At 42.0% G+C, this 21,628-nt stretch overlaps 1 protein-coding gene across 1 annotated transcript; it reads right to left on the bottom strand.

Annotated features, from left to right (window-relative positions):
• Window positions 1–873: 873 nt before the first annotated feature.
• Window positions 874–9,422, bottom strand: GABARAPL1 (GABA type A receptor associated protein like 1). Its single transcript, XM_065887497.1, has 4 exons — window positions 9,119–9,422; window positions 4,475–4,553; window positions 3,164–3,282; window positions 874–2,259 (listed from the first exon to the last, which is right to left on the bottom strand). Exons 1-4 carry the CDS (start codon window positions 9,206–9,208, stop codon window positions 2,194–2,196), a joined length of 354 nt encoding a protein of 117 aa, XP_065743569.1. The 5' UTR covers window positions 9,209–9,422; the 3' UTR covers window positions 874–2,193.
• Window positions 9,423–21,628: the final 12,206 nt, after the last annotated feature.

The following is a 21,628-nucleotide window of genomic DNA, read 5'->3' on the forward strand; positions in this document are numbered from 1 at the left end:
TCCTAACTTAACTCTCAGTCAGTACACTGGGCATGATTTGGGCTTGGTGGTGGGTAGAATCCTGTCATGGACCCCTTATGACCATCTACGTCTTTTCTGCTGACTCTTGCATTTCCATAAAACTCTACAGAGGTAGACAGCACTTGGGGATATAGCCCTGCAAGAGATTAAAGATTAGAAATGCGTAGAAGTTCTTTCAGAAAGGAATTTGTACTAATCTGTTTTTCATTGTCTCTAAACTGGCACCCCACCGCCTACCTACGTATCGCTTCCTGAATGAAGACTCTCCTAAGCTCGGAAGGCATCAAGCTTGTTCTGACCCCAGGAGTCTTAAGGAGGTGCCATTTGTTGCCTTGGGAGATGGTGGCCTCTTACTGACCAAGATGTGAAAAGAACAGGTTGGGTTAGGACTTACAGCAAAACCAGGTACCAGAGCAACGCCTCTCCAACCTCAGCGTGCAGCAGTCACGAGGAGCCGGTTAAAAATGCAGCTGCCTACGCTGAGGGGCTGAGTCAGCCAAATCTGCGCAAGGCCTAGACATCTGCATCTTAACAAGCACCGCCCCCATCCACCCCCAATCTTCTAACGCAGGCAGTCTTCCACCTTCAGCTCTGAGGAACACGTAAAGCGGTGACAAGGCATTCATCTGCGGAGGAGAAAATCACCCACGTTGCACCGACACCCTGGGCACGCTGCCCCGCCTCCATTCACCTTTGGACGGTGACTCCTGGGCAGTGACGGGCAGGGTACACGTCTGGCCGCGCGTGGGCACCCAGCCGACAGCCACCCCAACTCAAAGTTTTCTGCTTGGAGTCCACACGCCGTCTATTCTAAGACCTACTAAACAGAAGCAACATTTCTGAACTCACCGCAGGTTTTTAAGGTATGCAATTCTTTTATTTCCTCGGCCTGACAGCAGAAACTTCATGATACAAGAGCCTGCAGCTGACAGAACTGACACACGGATTTCCACCACGGGAAGGACCCTTTTCATTAGCGGAGATGAACTGAAGTGTCATGTCTGAGATGAACTGAAATGTCCCATCTGAGTGCAATTCCCGCTTCCCACTCCCACCCACATCATAACCCCTAAAGTGAAAACGATCAGAATCAGATAGAATCCCCAGGAACTACTAAAAGTCACCCTCTCAAATGTTTCTATCTAGCAGCTGCGGTAAGTGAAAACCCAAGGAGGGAAGCAGCTGGCCCTCACTGGGCATTTCCGTGCGTGTGAGAGTGAAGGGCAGCAGCCCGGGAGCAAGAATTCTGCATGAGCGGGGGCTGTGGACAATCCATCTTACCTCACACCCGCCCCTTCCATACGTAACTCATCTTTGTCCCCATTCATGGAGTGAAGTTTGGGAAAGGCCAGGCGAGTGGTTTTAGCCTATCACTGGAAATGGCTGAGGCTCATTCAAGTCCAAGGTAGGTGTGGGGAAAAGGGGCACCCGAAAGCGAGGCAGGTTAAACAGAGATGCTCAATACTTTGTCAGTTCCAGTTTAATGCTATCAAGACTCTCTTGGCAATCCTGACATCCCTCACGCCTGGCCTCTATTTTCCAGCAGAAGGAGAGCTCCATCTAAGTGTCTGGGTCTGACGTCTACTGCCACCACTGGGGTGGGTACTGTGATGCTTGTGAGATGACAATGGGATGCGGGAGGAGATGTGGAGATAGGAGAGGTCAGGGGTCACAATGCTTCAATTACAGTGGGTCTCTTTTGGTCCCCAGGAATGGTCCACTACCAGTGATCCTAGAACATCCCCATCCCCTTTCCCTACATGTCTTGTGCAAATGTCAAATAGAGAATCTCTGCCCAAAGAGAAGGAGAGCGGAAAGTTACTGGTGGTCCACGATCTCTGGCCCCAACTTGCCCACCCCCCGATTCTTCTATGGAAATCCCACGAGAGTTAATTCGCAGCAGTGTTGTGAGACTAGAGCATCCTCATTTTTCTATGAAGCCAAAAAACAGCTCTGTCCTGACATGCTTTCTCCCTGGGCCGAGAAAGCAGCAAAAAATATCAATTGAGCATGTGAAAATATGGTGATGGTGTGTACAGTGTAGTGTTTCCAGATGTCTTCACCTTCTGTCTCCTCCACGGGGGGAGCCCTCCCCCCCCCTCTCCCCAAGCCCCACACACGCCCCTCCCCCTGCCCCGAGTCCGGGTGCTCCCATCGGCCGGCTTCCGCCACTCACTTCCCGTAGACACTCTCGTCACTGTAGGCCACGTACAGAAAATAGTCTTCCTCGTGGTTGTCCTAGGGGAAGAGGTAAGACGACGGTTTAGAAAACATAATCACATTCATTATCCCTAGGATTCAGAGCCTCACATAACTCTGTAAGGTAGGCAGAGGAGGTATCATTAGTCCCCATTGAAGAGAGGATCGAAGAAGCAGCAGAAGTGGCTGGGATTCAACTTTGAACTCTGAGTTCACAAAAACCTTCGTGGAGAACACCATACACACCAGGGATACAAACATGACCCCGAAAAGGCTCACTCTGGCAAGGGGAACATAGATCCAATGTAACTATATATACTGGAATAAAAGCTAATAGAGAATGTATATGCTGTGGAATAAAACTGAGAGGTTATTAGAAAAGTTTGTGCAAGTCACTAATGGGACACAAAAAGAAGGCGGTATTGTGCGAAACCCTTTAAGGAATAATAATGCAGTAACAATCTTAGGTGATATAGCACGATAAAGTCCTTTATTATAGTTTTCTCATCAGATTCTGACAGTTTACCAATTAAACCAAATAAAAACACTCAAGTTATTCCCTCCAACTGAGTTTATCTGTGAAGACAAATGAATCCACTTAAAGACTGCCTTAATTTTAAATTTCATTTTATCTGGAATTTTTGCAGTCAGAAACCACTTCCTCCTGTTTCAATAAAGACGATCCAATGTTAAAACACTATAGCAGGGCAAAACTAAAAAGAGAATTCAGAGGGACTGAATCTAGTGGGCTGCTCACTCCGTAAGGGACAACTGGCATCTGATCTCCCAGAGCCTGACACGGCCTCGTGAAAGGAACCTGATGAACAACGCCTCCTGCCCCACTTCCCAGGTATGTTGGTAACACACCTGGGATGTTGATAACACACCTGGGACAAAAGCTAGAGAAGGCCAGACTGCACAGTATTGTCACCAGGACCATTACCTCATACAGCTGGCCCATGGTCGCGCTAGTGGGAGGGATGGTGTTGTTGACAAAGAAGAATAAGGCGTCTTCGGGTCTCAGGTGGATCCTCTTCCGGATTAAGAAGTAGAACTGGCCAACTAGATGAAGGAAGGTTTTAGAAAAGGAAGGAAAGGAGGAAGAAAATGAGAGGTTAGCAGAACGGTAAGATCCAGAAAAAAAATCCTACTGCACCTGTTTCCAAAAGTACCAGACTTACGCATCACCTGAGCAGAGCCCAATACCGTGCTACAGCGTTAGGAATAAAAAGTGACTCTCAAAGAAGCCTGCATATTTCTTGACATACCATCGAGGAGTTTAATTCCTCAATCCTTCCCCACTTTACTCTACTTCAGACCTAATGTTAGCATATCCACTCAAGGCCTGAGGACACCTGTGAGGGAATACAATGTGTCTCCAGACTGAAACACTCCCATCATTGTCTAAATCTGACTTGAAACACACTTCCAGGGAATTCCCCGGCAGTCCAGTGGTTAGGACTCTGGCCCTTTCACTGCCAGGGCCCGGGTTTGATCCCTCGTCGGGGAAATAAGATCCTGCAAGCCACGTGGTGCAGCCAAAAGAAGAAGAAAAAAAGAAAGAAACACACTTCCCACTCCCACCTAAGAGAAACTTGTGACGGGAAGCGGTCTGATAGACTGCAGTAATCTCACAACTAGTCATCCCAGTGTTGGGGCAATGAGTGGGGCTCGATGCGTTACCCTTCACTGCGCACACTGAAAGATTTCTAGAAGGCTGATATGCAAATCTAATAACTCTGGAGCAAACACATCTACAAAATCTTTCCAAGTGTCTCCTGGATGCACTGGTTACTCCATTAAGAATCAACGTGAAGAATGAATGCCTCCTATCCAAACAGTATCTACAAGAGGTATTAACAAAAACCTGTAGCTTGAGACAAGGTATTCAGCTGAGAATCTCTAAAATGTGATTCTCCCAATAAACTAGTCTGGTTTTCCTTTTGGAGTAAATTGGTATCACAATAACAAAGCTGAATTTTAAGCGGTTTAAATAATGGACGTCGGATCTTTTCTTTCAAGCTTTCGTACTTTGCTGCATCTAAATCAAAGCACTATCATGGGAAATGCTTAAGGAAATTGGTGATGGGAAAGAACTATGACATCACCGTTTTTGAATCACCTAACTCTCAGGAGAATCCCACTCACTCTCTTCAATTCTACTTCCTCTCAATCCCACAGTCGCACGCACACAGGAAGGACTGGGAATGCTTTCCCATGGGAGGATGTTGTCAGGGGAGGGAAGGAGCATTACCAGTGAGGTCAGAGGGCACTAGGTACTTCCTCTTGTCCAGATCAGGCACCCTGGCCTTGGGAGCCTTCTCCACGATCACCTGGGAGGAGAAGTAGAGAGTGGGGATAAAAACTGCAGAATCCAACCTAGTATTTTCCCCTCTACATCCTACAGTTGCCCTATCTGAAGTGAGTTTGTCTAGGGCCGATACAGCTTTTCCATTTCTTATTCCCCCTTCCCCCTTACAAAATGTATGGGGAAATGGACTTTCGTAATAAGGTTATGGTTTTATTACTGCAATAACAAGAGGATGAGGAGGGCATGTTATGAAAAGTAAAGATTTTAAAACCTTGATTTTAATTACGAATTACCTGTAAGGTATACTATAGAATATATACTTTCTGGTATTTAGTTAAAGCACCAAGAAGATTGTCTGAATTTTCTCAGATGGTCCTGAGTACCTATTAGTTTTATTCTTTCATATAAATGCTATTTATTAAAGGTACAGATAATGTGGTTCAAATTTTATACTTTGTCAAAATTTCTGAGAACTGAAAAAAATATATTCAAGACACTATTAGCTGTAAGTATTAAAACAGTTCTTATATTCTTTAAGATGAGGTCAGTACAATAACTAACCCATTAGTCAATACTGATTATCTGTTAGGATTTTAAGAGATTTTTCAATGTCTGCATTAAATATTTCTATAATATTTCAAGTTTTAGAAAGATCATATATGGCTGTAACGAAAAGAAAAAAAGATATGTAAAATCTAAAGACTCTTTATACATGAAGATTTATAAAATAGAAAATATCTTATAAATAAATTTTTAGTATTAATTTAAATATACTTAAATGTAAATATTATATAAATACATTTACTATTTATATGTTTTATATAATAATTTCATTTAAAAATATTTAAAATCTATTGTAAAACCATCAGCTTTAGATTTTTAGTTTAGAAAATATAATCACTGTAGGCAGAAGATATGGGAAGTACAGAAAATTTAAAGAAATAGAAATATACACTGGACAAGTATCCCTAGTAGCTTGTGACCTTCAACAGGTCACTTAACCTCTCTGAGCTTCAGCATTCCAACAAATAAATGGAAGACGATAACTTTCAAACACATCTTTTACAGAGGCATGGAACTGATACAATGAACTTGAATAATCCATAACATTTTAAGTGAAAAGGCTTTGTAAATTATAAAGATCTAAACATAAGGATTGATTTGGAGAAATCTGAAGCTTTTAAATTTAAGGGGAGAGAATAACAAGTGAAAAACCTACTTATTTTTGCACAGAAAAAGAATCCTGCACCTGGAAGACCAGAAGGACGTGATCACACTTAACAATAAAAATAAATCCAGTTGCAAAAATTAATGAGTCACAGGTACAAAATGTCTAGTGTGAGGAATATAATAATAACTAAGTAATATGGTGACACACCATAACTAACTAGACTTATCACGGTGATCATTTTGAAATGTATAGAAAAAAATCACTACGTTGTGTAACAGGAATTAACACAGTGTTGTAGGTCAATTACACTTTGAGAGTAAATCCTAAGAGTTCTCATCACAAAAAACAAAATTTTTTTCTACTTCTTTAATTTTTTATCTGTGTATGAGATTATGGATATTCACTCAACTTACTGTGATCATCACTCCATGAGGCATGTAAGTCAAATCATTATGCTGTACACTTTAAACTTATACAGTGCTATATGTCAATTATATCTCCATAAAACCGGAAGAAAAAATAAATAAATAAAAATCAAAACTGCAGCACTGATATGTGAGTCAGAAATTAAAAGAAAAAGCAGGAAGAGCACAGGAAGAGACCAGTGATGGCGCAACAATGAGGATGGACAGGAGGCCGCAGGCACATAAAATCAAAGGGAAGGAGGCTGCCTTGTGTCACGCGGGAGCTCTGAGACGACGTGGCAGCTCCAGCCTGGATTAATAAGACATGGAAACCACGTGAAGGGAGCAGAAAAAGAGAGCGACAAAGCCAAGTGCAACTGTGACATCGGGAGGAGAGGGTTGGATGTGGAGGAAAAGGAGGGGAGAAGGAATCATTAAAGGCCTTCGCTTACCAGAAAATATTCAAGTTCCCAGGAACCCTTCAGTTACAGTGGGCCCTGGGCCTAGATGCTTTGCCTGTTTGGGTCTCAGTTTTCCTCCTCTGTGAAATGTGTCTAATACTCCATAGGGCTGCTCATGAATTTCAAAAAATAGGCAATCTCTTCCTAACAGTTTCCTGCTATGTTGCAGGTTTTCAATACACTGTAGCCAGAAAGGTAACTTCAAAATCTCATGAAACTCTGTCTCAAGGCCCCAAGCATGCCTATTCTTTTGGGTGGCAGCTACAGATGTGCTCAGGCTACACTCAAGTCACGTAAGCCGTCAGGATACGTGACTGCTTTAATGACACCAATGGTCTAGGGGGAAAGGGCTTTAGAAATCATTTAGTCTAACCCTCTTCTCCGTAAACACAACACTTGAGCACAGCAAGATTCAGGGTTCTGCCCAGAACTTGCACCAAATCTCAGGATTCAGAGGGTAGAGATCCTTTTGCATCACAACTAGAAAGAAGGCCACAGGCTGAGCACCTAAGGAGCAGCTAGGAGGCTGACCGCTGGTTAAAACCTAACTGGAGGAATCCTGAGATCTAAGTGAGAGTCACAATGGCTTACAAACCATCACAGAAGTAAAACATTTAACACCAAACAATGAGCAGAACGAAAACAGGGGGGGATTAGCTGAAATATTCTGGGTGAATGCATGTAAATGATTGAAATGGAAAAGACTGTTTTGAGGAAATGTATGAGAATTTTAACTAGATTTAGGAACAGGTACAATTCTGAGTTTGTGACTTATACGGAGCTTCCTGGAACAGAGCCTCATACTCAGCGTTCTGAATAAACGGTAGTCATCTTGCCGACTGGGATGCCGGGTGGCATCCTACTACCATCTGTGAACTCTCGAAGGCAGCAACAGTTGACTTCTCTATTTCCAGTACCTAACAGTGCGAGGCACACCCTGCACACTTAAATAATTCTGTTGAACAGAACTGCATTAGAGATTGAGAAACAATATGACATGGAGGGCCCAACAGCCAGGGTCGGAATCCCAGCTCTGCCACACAGCAGCCAGGTGAAACCTTTCAGGAAGTTACTTCAGTTCTCTGTGCCTCAGATCCTGCCTCTGTAGAATGGGATTATAACGGTGTGAGGACTAAGTGAATGAAAATAGGGAACTGAGAATGCTCCCAGGTGCATGGTAAGTTATCAATCAAAGTTAGCTGTCACTTTCAAATATTACTATAAGAGAGTAGGAATGGGTATCACCAAGATTTGGGGGAAACTTTTAAAGCAGTCATGCAAGGTCCACAGACCAAACAAGCGATTTGTCACGAATCCGTCAGTGGGTAATAGGGCTAGCTCTCCTTTTTAGCTGAAAACCCTTTTGTATGTAATTCCTGGGGAATGGAACAGCCCTAATATCTCCTCTACCCTTATAGAAAAAGGACTGCAAGGGGTTTATACGGCCCAGGTCGCTTTTGGCAGCTATAAGAACATCAAAGTTAGATGAGGTTTGGAAAGGAATTCAAGAGTACCTCTCACCATCAGATAATGGCAATTCCTTCACCTGCAAATTATCTGTAATATTTATCCGAATGCCCCTGCCCGAAGATAAAGGGTCTTCGGGTCCTTAGGGTCTCTAGTCCCCCATCGCCAAAGCTCAGCGACTGTTCCCTCCACCACACTTTAAAGCCTTCCGCCTTCCCATCCGGCTGCGTAGCACACAGTAGAGAAAAACCAGGCAGGAGGCGGGGGAGGGGGAGAGGGGGAAAGCGCCCGGATGCAGCAAGATACCTTACTATTTCTTCCCTCCTCACTGCCTGCACTAGTTTTACATTACATACGCCAGAGTCCAAAAACCCGAGAGAAAAAAGGTCTCAGTCCTTCCTTATTGTGTCCAGGTACAATGTGTTCAGAATAAATACCGGAGGAAGGCTGGCTACAGCCCCACACGCCCCGGAGCCAAGAATGATGAGGCAACCTGGCTGCTGCGCGGAGAACGTGACCTTGTTTTCTGGGCCAGGCCTGTCTTGGGGCGCCCCCCATCCCCCCACGCCCGCTCCCTAACCCTCAGAGACAAAAATAAAGGATCCACTGGCTTCCGAACATTTCCCTCCCAAACCCAAGGCTATAAGGGCCAAAGTCAACTTGATTAGCGGAGACCCACCTAAGGAGAAAACTGATGGGAGCAAATCCACCGCATCTGTTATTCCCAGAACAATTCCCATGCAGTCTTAAGGGCAGCAAATGGGTAGTCCCAACCTAATCATTCTCGCGCAAAAAGGCCCACATTTGGAGTACATCCCAGCTCACACATCCTCTGAATACTGCTGAGTCACTCAAACGTAGGCTCCGCTCTAAAACTGCGGTCAGCGCCAAAGATGGGGACGGGCCCTGGGGATACGGGTTTTAAAGGGTCCACAGTGCGAACGTTCCTTCCACTGGCTCTCTCCGTAGTGAAGGGCGTCCAGGTTAAGTACTTTTAGGGACCACCTTTCTGTGCCTCTGGCAGCCATCACGACTCCGCCGCCCCCCACCTCATTCCCTCCTCCCCCTACCCCTCCACACTCACAGGGACCCGGTCCGGATATTTCTTCCGGATCTTTTCTCCTTCCTTTTTCCGATACTCAAAGGGATGGTCCTCCTTATACTGGAACTTCATGATGGACCGCAGGGTTTCTAAGATCCCCGGACGGGGCCTGTCTCCCTCGCGGACGAAGGCGTCTCTCCCGTCTTGATTCCCTCGGAACAAATTGCAATGCGTCTCAGACCCGCTTCAGAAAGGCCAGTCCCCGTCGCACTGCGGCTCCGCAGAGCTTTCAGATGGGGTCTCGGGGGCCCCCGGTCCAGAGGCACGGGAGGGCCAGGCAAAGAATTCCCGGAGGCTTTTCCCGAGACTCTGGAGCACAAAAACAACACGGCGGCGCGTTGGTCCTGTGACGTCACGACGCCCCGCCCCCGGCCCGCCCCCCGCGACCTGTGGTCCGCGGGATGGGGGTGGGCAGGAGCTCTGTCCATTTCGGTGTTTTCTCCTTCCATCTAAACTTTCCCTGCATAGAGTTCACTGGGACCACGAGCAATTTTCACCTCTTATTTTATGGTGACTGTGACATTAAAGGTGTTTTTCAAACAAAAAAAATGTTCTAATAATGTCTTCTTCCCTCTTCTTCGCAGTTTCTTGGTTGGGCCCCAAAACAAATACAGATGGCGAAAATCCAGCTTTTTTCAGCCTGTTGGGATCTGGAGTCTGGGAACAGATGGGATGGGGGTCCTGGCATTCCTTTGGCCCGTGCAGAGGTGCCCCGTGCTTGCCTTTCGCCCTTCGCTCGTTGGATTGCACTCGCCCGGCGCCTTCGGTGCTAGGCTGGCTGCCTCCGACCGTGACCCCTCCTTCACCACGTTGGCGTCATGTTGTTTAGGTCCTGGCCGCAGGCTGCTCCTAGAGCAGCAGCACAAACAGAGCATGACTAAGGGGTTTGAAGACACGTATAAGGTGAAGGGCAAGAGGTGTAATCAAGGTCCAGAGAAGTGATGTCAGTCCCGACTACTAAGGGCTTCACACACATTCAGATATAGAAATGATTTACTTTCTCTTCTCTTAACCCAGAAGTCGGATCTGTCTTCGGAAAAGAAAATATCAAGAGATTCAGGTGATTAACTCAGTAGTCCTCAAACATTTTTTTTCCCCCTAAGGCAAAAATTCACCGGAGAAGAGTACTCCTCTCCTAACCTGAATACAAAGTGCCACCGGAAGGGCTGGTGACGGACTGGAGGGGGGACCTGGTGCCAGTGTCGCCTCCCTCCGGCCCTCCCCTTTCCCTGCTAAGAATCCGAGGACAAAAGGCCTTTCCAACCACTACTAACGACAGTGATTCCTGGGACCTGTAGGGGAGGAGCAGCAGAAATTGTAAGATAAAAAAGAGTGAAGAAAAGATGAAGAATGAGGGGCTGCTTTGCCCTAAACAAGGCCCGGAAGTTCTGAAAAATGTATCAGACAGCAGCGGCCCCAGTCACCTGTCTACGTTCAGCAAGGTCTCCTTATCTCTGATTTGAAAAACAAACCCACAAAAGAAAAGAAACTAAGTTTCATTATTGAAACAAGGAAAATGAATTTTATAGCCTTTGATGCTCATTATTTTTCTCTATGGCATTTTTCAATCCTTCTCATGTATGAAAATCCAGGAATTCTTTTATCACATTATATGTTTATAATGTTTAGTCCTTATTCTCAAACTGAACATTTTAGCGCATTTGAGCTTTGACCCAAATATAGCTAAATCTCTCAAAGGAGTACTTTAAAACCAATTGAGAAAAGTAATTACGATGGAGATGAATATTTTTTAAGAGTGTTGTTTTCCCATCAAATCTACTGGAAACAATCATAGCTAGTTTAAAGCTGATTTTAACTTTTATTTTAAAAATGCCTAACCACAGTGGCAATTTATATATGAAAACTAATTTGGAGATGAAATATCAGTTACTCTTTCTGCCTTAAGGCTTCTCTAAATGCTAATACTTTATCTTAGACTACCCAATCCTTCAACTCCCACAACTTGCTCTCTACCTTTATTTGTAGCAGAACACTTAAAATATTATATAGGAGGTAATTTTATAAATTAAAACATTCATTCAGATAAAAATATTTCCAAATCCCCCTTTTAACCAAAGGCGATATTGAAAATTTCACATTTCAGGAACTTTCATTCATTGCTGATGAGAATGAAAAATGTTACAGCCACTTTGGAAGATGGTTGGTCGTTTCGTAGAAAACTAAACATACGCTTACAATAAGATATAGCAATCAACCTCTTAGTGTAGGGAGAGCAGAATTTGCCACCCTAAAAATATCTCTGGTATATTAATTATTTTAAGCTGGTTGTTTTCTAAGAAACAGCACACATGGGGAAAACCGAAAACCAAGGAGTTACCCTTTTGTAAGTGACATTTGTGTTTGTAAGGAAAATCTCCTTTATAAGGGTATCTCCCTTGTTGCACCTGGAAGAGGACTGTGGCCAAATCTCTAGAAACTCTTATCAACAGAGAAGTCAAGGACTTAAATCTGCAAAATAATACCCTTGTTTACTGTGTTTTTCCTGGTAACTTCCCATAACTGACTCTCCCCACCTTCAAACATCCATCCTCTTTTGTCCTTAGTTGAGGAAGGTATTTAAGGTAAGGGCTTTGAACATTTTGGTGAGTTAGTTACTCTGTTCTCCTGGGTCTCTCCTGTGTATATGTGTTATTAAACTTTCATTTGGTTTTCTCCCGTTAATGTGTCTCATGTCGATTTAATTCTTAGACCAGCCAGAAGAACCAAGAAGGGCAGAGGGAAATTTCTTCCTCCCCAACATTAGCATTTACCCAAAGAAGTAGAAAACTTCTGTCTACATAAAAACCTGCACACAGGTGTTTATAGCAGCTTTATTCATAATTGCCAAAACTTGGAAGCAATCAAGATGTCCAGAACCTCCTTGAAAAACTAAATCGAGAACTACTGTATGATCCAGCAATCCCACTCTTGGGCATATATCTGGAAAAAAACATAATTTGAAAAGATACATGTACCCCAATGTTCACTGCAACACTTTTTACAAGAGCTAAGACATGGAAGCCACCTAAATGTGGTACATATACACAATGGAATATTACATAGCCATAAAAAAGAATGAAATAATGTCATTTGCAGCAATGGATGGACCTAGAGATTGTCATACTGAGTGAAGTAAGTCAGACAGAGAAAGACAAATATCATATGATATCGCTTATTGGAATCTAAAAAAAATGGTATGAATGAACTTTTTTACAAAATGGAAATAGAGTCACAGATGTAGAAAACAAACTTATGGTTACCAGGGAGTATGGGGGTGGGGGGATAAATTGGGAGATTGGGATTGACATATACCCACTACTTTATGTAAAATAGATAACTAATAAGGACTTACTGTATAGCACAGGGTACTTTACTCAGTACTCTGTAATGACCTATATGGGAAAAGAATTTTAAAAAGAGTGGATATATGTACATGTATAACTGATTCGCTTTGCTGTATACCTGAAACTAACACGTTATAAATCAACTATCCTGCAATATAAATTATTTTTTAAAAAAACAAAAGAAAAGAAAAAGATGTCCTGAACCCAATAGGAATTACCCTTGGTTGGAAGGGTAATTCCAACCCAGATGGAAGGAATGTTAAAGAATTTATGGACATGTTTTAAAATCACCATTATTACTCAAATCCATTCTTAGTCTTTAATTTTTATCTTTATCGTTTCTAGGAGATAGAGAAAGAAAAAGCTCACTGATACCAGGATAACTATAATAAAACCATATTTCATTGTATCATTTCTCTTCTTAATATCTTTCAGTGGTCAGAGATTCTCCGTAGTCTTTGGAAAAAGTTCAAATTCCTTAGTAGAGAAGTGGAGTACTTAGGATCCGGCTGACGTTTTTCTCTCGACCCTCATCTATTGCCATTTCCTATTTTGCTCTCTCTGTTCCAGGCATACTAAGTCTCTTAAATTACCTCTTTCTCTAATATTGCCCTTGTTTCTGGCCATTGGATATTCTCAAAGCCTCTTCCTGTGAAAACATTTTCTCCTTTTTTTTTTTTCTGTCTGATTCCTATAAATGATTCAGGATTTAGTACAGGCATCGCTTTCTCCAGGAAACCTTTTTGATTTCATTTGCCTGGATCCTTTCGTATCCTTTCAACCGGCTTCCAAAGCATTGTGTGCTTGTCATTGTCACAACGCATTTTGTAATGATGTATTATACATTAGATAATATTATGCCTATTACTTCTCATTGGGGTTTTTTTGGGGGGGTTGGGCGGGGGATATGCATGGTTTTAGAGGGAATTTCTCGTCCCACTAATACCACATAATTCTTCTAGTAGAATCCACCAATCATAGACCCTCACTGCCTTGACCATTTATAAGGCCAAGTAACTTTACACAAGACTAATCAGAATCTATCCTTAGAACTTCTCATTTATGAACTAAGAGAAGTGAGCCTCTGCTTTGGAGATGAACTTTGATGATGTAAGATCACAGGTTTACAGGAGCCATTGTTTTAGTCTCCTGCAGTCCAAATGTACCAGTTCAACATAAAAGAATATCTGGGAGGGGTAAATTTCCCCCTCTACCCTTCATGAGTTCTTGCGGCTGGACTAATAAAAAATTGACACAAGGTTGAAGAACAGGAGAAAAAGAAACAAATTTTAATTAGTGCACACGAAAATCTCAGAAATGAGATCCGAGAAATGGGCAAAGCAGTCATCTTTTATACTTTTTAGACAAGGAAACAGCACATTTGTGAGAAACTGACAGGGCAAAGAAACAGGTTTGGGGTACTCAATTAATGAAGAATCTAAACAGAGTTTGGGCTTGCAGTGGTAAATTAAAGAAGTAACAAGCTTTGCTCACACAAGTTTCTTGTCCCTGAATTTCCCATATGTGGCAATAAAAGTGTCCTTCTACCTTAGATGCAGGGAGGGCACCTTTCACATGGGAGATTTATTTCCTGCTTTCAGGTAGACAGAGAGGTGGGTCAGTGTCCCTCTTGCATCAGCTGCTTCTGAAGTAACTTTAATTCAAAATAATCAATATGCCATCGAGGCATATTTTGGGATGGCCTGTTCTGGGTTCCAACAAGAGATAGAGAAGATGATATTCGGAGAGGCAAGATATATAGGTAGGGATAGAGACAGATAAAGAGTTAGAGGCAATTCTAATGGCATTTAAGTCCTTAGTTTCAGGTAGTCTCTCGCAGTTGTTTCTGTACCACTTGATGGCATATTATGTGTATTTATATTCTCAGTACTTTGGATACAAAGTAAAGACTCAAAAAATATGCAGTCTGTGATAGTGAAAAGAGTACAGGGTAGACTTCTGATTTAAGATGGTAGATTGAAAAGGATATATTTATCTTTGCTGTCTCTTGAAATTCCACTAAAACAGGGGTCCCCATACCTCGGGCCACGGACCAGTACCGGTCCACGGCCTGTTAGGAACCAGGGCCACACAGCAGGAGGTGAGCGGCGGGGGAGGGGTGAAGCTTCATGTGCCGCTCCCCACTGCTAGCATTACCACCTGAACCATCCCCCCTCACCCCCCCATGCATGGAAAAATTGTCTTCCACAAAACCAGTCCCTGGAGCCAGAAAGGTTGCGGACCGCTGCTGTAAGCAACCGTGTCATGGGTTGAGATACATCCCCCCAAAAATGTTAAAGTCCTAACCCCAGTATCTGTGAATGTGACTTTGGAAATAGGGTCTTTGCAGATGATCAAGTTAAGATGAGGCCATTAGGGTAGATGTTAATCCAATAGGACTGGTGTCCTCCTATAAAGGAGGAAATTGGGACACAGAGACAGACATGCATAAAGAAAAGAGGATGCGAAGACATTGGAAGAATGCAATCTGCCAGTCAAAGAATGCTGAAGGTTACCAGAAGCTAGGAGAGAGCCAGGAAACAGTCTCCCTCACCACGTTCAAAAGGAACCAACCCTGCTCATACCTTGATTTCAGACTTCTAGCCTCCAGAACTGAGAGAATAAATTTCTGTTGTTTAAACCATCCAATTTGTAGTCCTTATGGCAGCCTGTGATATTGTGATTTATAAAAAGAAATATATATTTGGTCTTCACCCCGTCCCTGGCACAGAGCTCTGAAAACTCTTGGAATTTCCTAAGTGTTGAGAACAATAAACGTGTCTTTTGTTACATTAATGAGTGACCTCTGGAATGCCCCCAGGTAACCTAAGGATAAGGGCTGGTCACCAGAGGAACCAACCATGTGATTGGAGAGTTGGAACATTCAGTCCCACCCCACCCCCACCTCCAGGGAGGAGAAAAGGGCTGGAAATTGAGTTCAATCACCAATAGTCAATGACATAATCCAGCTTGCCAAAGTGATGGAGCCTCCATAAATATCCAAAAAGGCAGGGTTCTGAGACCTTCAAGTGGATGAATTCATGGAGGTGGCAGATGAGTGGCTCACTGGAGAAGGGCACAGAAGCTCATGCCCCTTCCCACATACCCTGCCCTATGCACCTCATCCATAAGTAAACTGTTTTGTCTACTTATGGAAGAGTCCTGTGAGTCGCTGGAGAAAATTAATCAAACGAGAAGAGGAGGTCGTTGGAACCTCTGAACTATAGTCTATCAGTCAGAATCCCACGTGACAACCTGGACTTGTGATTGGCATCTGAAATGATGTGTGTGTGTTGGTGGGGGAAGGTAGTCCTGTAAGACTGAGTCCTTAACTGTGGGATCTGGGGAGACAGTGTCAGAATTCAGTTGAATTGTAGGACATCCAGCTGGTGTACAAGAATTGCTTGGTGTAGGGAAAAAACCCACACATGGGAACTGGCATCAGAATCCTTCAGCTCTACACATGCAGATGGCCAAAAAGCACATGAAAAGATGCTCAACATCATCTAATTGTTAGAGAAATGCAAATCAAAACTACAGTGAAGTATCACCTTATACCAGTCAGAATGGCCATCATCAAAAAGTCTACAAACAATAAATGCTGGAGAGGGTGTGGAGAAAGGGGAACCTTCCTACACTGTTGGTGGGAATGTAAGTTAGTAGAGCCTCTATGGAGAACAGTATGGAGGTTCCTTAAAAAACTAAAAGTAGAACTACCGTATGACACAGCAATCCCACTCCTGGGTATATACCCGGAGAAAACCATAATTCAAAAAGACACATGCACCCCAATGTTCACTGCAGCACTATTTACGATAGCCAGGACGTGGAAGCAACCTAAATGTCTGTCAACAGAGGAACAGATAAAGAAAATGTGGTACATATATATATACAATGGAATATTACTCAGCCATTAAAAAAGAACAAAATAATGCCATTTGCAGCAACATGGATGGACCTAGAGATTGTCATACTGAGTGAAGTAAGTCAGACACAAAGACAAATATCATGATGTCGCTTATATGTGGAATCTAAAAAAAAAAAGGGTACAAATGAACTTATTTACAAAACAGAAGTAGAGTCATGGATGTAGAAAACAAACTTATGGTTACCAGAGGATGGGGGGGAGGGATAAATTGGGAGATTGGGATTGACACATACACACTACTATATATTAAATAGATAAATAATAATAACCTGCTGTATAGCACAGAGAACTCTACTCAATACTCTGTAATGGCCTACATGGGAAAAGAATCTTAAAAAAAATAAAGAGTGGATATATGTATATGTATAACTGATTCACTTTGCTGTACACCTGAAACTAACACATCACTGTAAATCAACTATAGTCCAACAAAAATTAAGAAAAAGAATCCTTCAGCTCTAGAGAAGAAGCACAGACTCTAAAGGAGAAAAAGGGAATCAAAAACTCACAAAGTCAAAAAGAAGAAAATAGAAAACAATATTGGTGTCTAAAAAGAAGACTGACAAGTAATAAACGACAGAGGAGATGTGAAAAAGGCAGTCCAAACCTGGTGCTAGGGAAAATCTAAAGTAGTCCATTATTCTTTACAGAACTTAAAAAGGCTCAGCCACCTTTACCCCCAGATTATCTCCCCAGCCCTGTAGATACTGGAGATTTATTTTTGCATGATTAACAAGGTCTATGGACTGGGAAAGCTAGGGGGGAAAGTGGGCTTAGTAGAAGATGGCAAATGAAAACAGAAAGGTTAGGTGAGAACTTACATACTGACCCTTGAATCCTCAACCTTCTTCCTCCTTCTGTTCCCAGAATTCTAGCAGCCCAGCTGGGTTTTTGCACACATACAGAAATTTCAAATGAGCTTTATAGTGCCTTGTTCTTAAATATGATCAGACAGCAAGGACTCAAGGCTTTCAAAAAAAGATCTAATATGAAGTAAACAATTAGTGAAAAATAACTTGGAGAAAATAAGAAAGACTATTCAGGGAGATAAAAATACCAAAAAAATTATCATTAATATCTTCAGAGAAACAAAAGAAGATATTGTATCCATGAAACAAAAATAGCTATAACCAAAGAGTATTCATATTAAAAAATCTTAAAAATTAAAAGTAAGAGAAGGAAAACATTCAATAGAAGTATTAGAAGAAAGTTAATGAAATTTCCTAGAAAGTAAAGCCATAAAACAGAAAGATGGAAAAGGAGGCCAGGGGAATTAGAAGTCCAACGTTCAAATACTAGGAATCTCGAGAGGGAGATTTCAGAAAATGAGGGAGGGAGGTCAGATTTTATTTAAAGCTAGTTATGCCTACACAATCCTGAGGGGATTTATTTTCTTCCTAGAATTTTATGCAAAGCTAAGCTATTACTTAAGTATGAGGGGAGCACGAGACATTTCATAGACATTGAAGCTCTTCAAAAATTCACTTCTTATGTACATTTTTCCAGGAGCAGCCCCCAAATGAGGAAGTAAACCAAGAAAGGAAAAGACATGGGACATAGAAGACAGGATTTAACACAAGAGAGATGAAGATAATCTTCAAGATAGTAAAAGTAATTGATAGTTATTAATGTATACACGCTTTATATGGAGTATGAATATATGTATTAACCTCCATCATCCTCACACAATAATGTAATGTATGTGTACTCATTTGAAGATCATTTTACAGCTGAAGAAATGGAAGCGGAAAACAGTTAAGTCACTACACAAAGATTGGACCAAGAGGAAGGGAAAGCGCCATAATTTTAACCCAGAAAGACTGGTTTCAGGAACTTAATCCTTAATAGTCATTTTTCCTGCTTCCCATTATACTCATCTAATCAAAATGATGACATAACTATATTTAGAAAATAGGGGGGCACAAGAAATGTTCAGATGTGTTGTGGTCGCAACGGTAGGGATGGTGGTGAAAAAGGGCCGTATTTTCATCTTCCATAATGGCAAGTCAATAGATTATGGTCCAAACTGAAAATAAAAATCGAGAATAGACACATATGACAAGGACCTACTATATAGCACAGAGAACTGTATTCAAGATCTTGTAATAACGTATAATGGAATAGAATGTGAAAAAAAGATATATATATACACATATATATACACACACATATATATATATAACTGAATCACTTTGCTGTACACCTGAAACTAACACAACATTGTACATCGATTATACTTCAAAAAAAAAGAGGAAAGGAATAGAAACATATGCATAGTATTTGAAGAAATGTAGATTTTAAAGAGTCAGCTAAAAAGTAGGGATTACATGTGCATGTATGCGTGTGGTGGGAAGGCACTCCTTTTCTTCACTAGCCTTGTAGAGCTATTTGACTTTGTAATCTGTATGAAGGTATGCATTTGATTAAAAGGAATAAAAATTAAATGAAAAAAATCAGAGCAAAAGGCTTTTCAGTTTGGTGTTTGAAGTCTGAGGAAGTTGAGTGTAAAGCCAGCTCAGGCACTCAGCTCTCCACCAGTTACATCACTTGTCTGCAACTCAGCCTCCAAAGCTGACTAAGGGAGCACTTAGTTTGGGGAATGAGATAAGGCACTGAAGGCATTCAAATGGTTATGATTACTTACCAATTGTTTGACTCCTGGTGAACTTTTGTCCCCTTTGAATTGGACGTACATTTATCTACTTTGATATTTCCTAAGTTTGGATTTACACTCTTTGGGGAGAGGGAGAAGAGGGTACTCAATCCTACCACCCGTAGTAATTAGAATTAACATGGGAAGAAAGAGCAGATGTTAAGTCTAGTGCAAGAGGATTGTACAAGACAGATCCTATGTAGGCAAGTTTGACATACAAAATGGGACCCAAGAAAGTCCAGACACTAAGAACACTGATATCATTTGTGAAACAAGGACAGTAATTACCAAAGGGCCACATCAACACTTGGATGAGTCCTACCAGGAAGCTGAAACACAGTGAAGAGGCTTTACATTTAGTCTGCCTTATTCTATAACGTTGCCTATAACTAAACTCTTATGGAAGAAATTGGAGTGTTGCCTTTGCGGTAGCTGAAGAGCCAGAATGGTGTCCCTGTCCTCTACATCTCACTTCTCTTATTCATCCTCTAGTGACAACTGAAGCATCTTACAAGTTACATGATCTCTTTTCCCTCTTCAGAAACGTTCAATAGCTTTCATACAAGGCAGGATAAAGACCGAACTGCTTAAGCTCATATGGTAAGCAGCTCCTCTGCCTCTTTGCTTTTGTCCATTCCTGTTTACTTTAGACCTTAATCATAAAGATGAGGTCATTAGGCAACATTTAACTTAGCTCCTGAGTTCTGCTTTACTAAACATACACAACACCTTCCTTAACCTGTTGATTCCTTTCCCGGATTAGAAGGAATAAGAATGAAGAATTAAGTAGTTAAAGAATGACTGACCTTCTACCCCTAGCTTTCCCCTAGTAAATTTGCAGATGGACCTCGCAGGGAGAGGCAGAGCACGTGGGCAAGAGAACATCCAATTGCAGGTGGACCACATGAGCAAGACGGTGTTCCAAGATAGATCAGAAGAAGTCAGCAGGTTTGCACACAGTGGAAAGATGACGAAGAATGTGACCTTCTGCCTTAATGATTAACTGAGACTGTTTTCCCTTTAAAAATTGTCATGGCTGAGCAGAATCTTCAGAGTTGGTCTCTGGACATAAGTCCACCATCTCCCCAGATTGCCGGTTTTTCTGAATAAGGTAACCTTTCTTCTCTACTGAAGCTTGCCCCTCAATTCGTTATTGGCTGTTGAGCAGCGAGTGGCCAAACCTGCATTTGGTTACAATATTTAATGCCTTCCATAAACAGATGTCAACCTATCTTTTCAGATCCATTCCTTTTCTATCACTCTTGGAATTTTTAACGTTCTCTATGACTCACGCTCTCATCTTTCTTATCTTTGCTCATAGACAGAAAATGCACTTATAATGTCTGTTTGACATTTAAAGTTCTATGATCCTTCAGGTTTCAACTCAAACACGACCACTTTCATGACACCCTTTCCAAACTCTACAGCTACGAGGAATTCTGAGGTGGGAAACAGTGCAATTCTGGCTTAGCTGAGGTGGAGGTGCCAACAGAAGGACACTGGCCAACACTGTTCAGACACAGCTTGTAAAATATTTTCCACAGTTGAATGCTCAATGTATCTTGGACAATCCATAAATCACAGAATTTTTTTCCCCAGTCAGCCTGTTCAAGGGCAGACTTCCTATCCTGGCTTTTTTATTGCCTTCCAGCCAATCTGCTTAACAAATGGAAAGAAAACAAAACTCACTGTTCCCAGACTTTGCAGTTTTTCTCCCCTGCTTCTTATATTTGTTACATAAATTCCATTTTTGCTTTATGTCCATGCTCTCATATACAAGTACACTCGTAATGTGTTAACCAGACCGTCTAATAAAGGTCTCATCGGCCAGACCCATAAGGCCAACTCAACCAGATTCTATGCTCTAGCTCTTGACCTAGACTTGGATCAGAAACAAGCCACTAAGAGGTATCTTGTACTGTTCTATTTGCCTCCAAAGCTCAGACAAAACCAGTCATCACAGCCCAATCAATCTTCTCTCAGACCCATCTTCCTGCCGAAAGAAGTGCCTTTATTATCCTTGTGTAAACTAATCCAGGCCCATCTTCCAGGTCTCTCACAGATTAGGGACTTCATGCTTTCAGTCTTTTCCTCTTGCTATGTAGATATTAACACTTCCTTTCAGATACTGGACATAGCCCTGATTGTAAGAATTTCAGTTTTGGCAAGTAAAGAAAGATTTTTTTAAACGTGGGGTTTTTTCCCACTAGTGTAATCACCCCCAGAAAACCCAAATTAAGCTGTAGAGAATGAATAGTGCAGCTTCACAGCCAGGCTGCAGGTGGTTTATATCAATCCACATTTGTGTCATTCAGACTGAGAAAGAGGTAGCAGAGATTCTCCACTGCTTAAGATTAGAGGAAAGACCCAGAGAACAATGGTGTAAAGGTTATACTTCCTAACCATTTTGTTATTCGTTTTTGCAATTTGAGCACAGCTCAGAGCTCTGCTGAAAAGACGAAGTGATTATCATTCATTTCTTCACCACCACCTCCCGCCCAGCCTCCCATTCATTTTCAGGCTCTCATCAGTTTTGACTAGGATTTTTAATACATGCTCCTGGCTGG

The sequence above is a fragment of the Phocoena phocoena genome, chromosome 11 (genome assembly GCF_963924675.1).
Source record: "Phocoena phocoena chromosome 11, mPhoPho1.1, whole genome shotgun sequence".
NCBI lineage: Eukaryota > Metazoa > Chordata > Mammalia > Artiodactyla > Phocoenidae > Phocoena > Phocoena phocoena.

Excerpts from the sequence above, each read along its gene's own strand:
- GABARAPL1 (XM_065887497.1), bottom strand. The coding sequence starts at position 9,208 with ATGAAGTTCCAGTATAAGGAGGACCATCCCTTTGAGTATCGGAAAAAG. Across the intron at positions 4,554-9,118 it reads AATATCCGGACCGGGTCCCT|GTGATCGTGGAGAAGGCTCC; the intron begins GTGAGTGTGGAG and ends TTCTCCTCCCAG. Across the intron at positions 3,283-4,474 it reads AGTGCCCTCTGACCTCACTG|TTGGCCAGTTCTACTTCTTA; the intron begins GTAATGCTCCTT and ends TCCTTCATCTAG.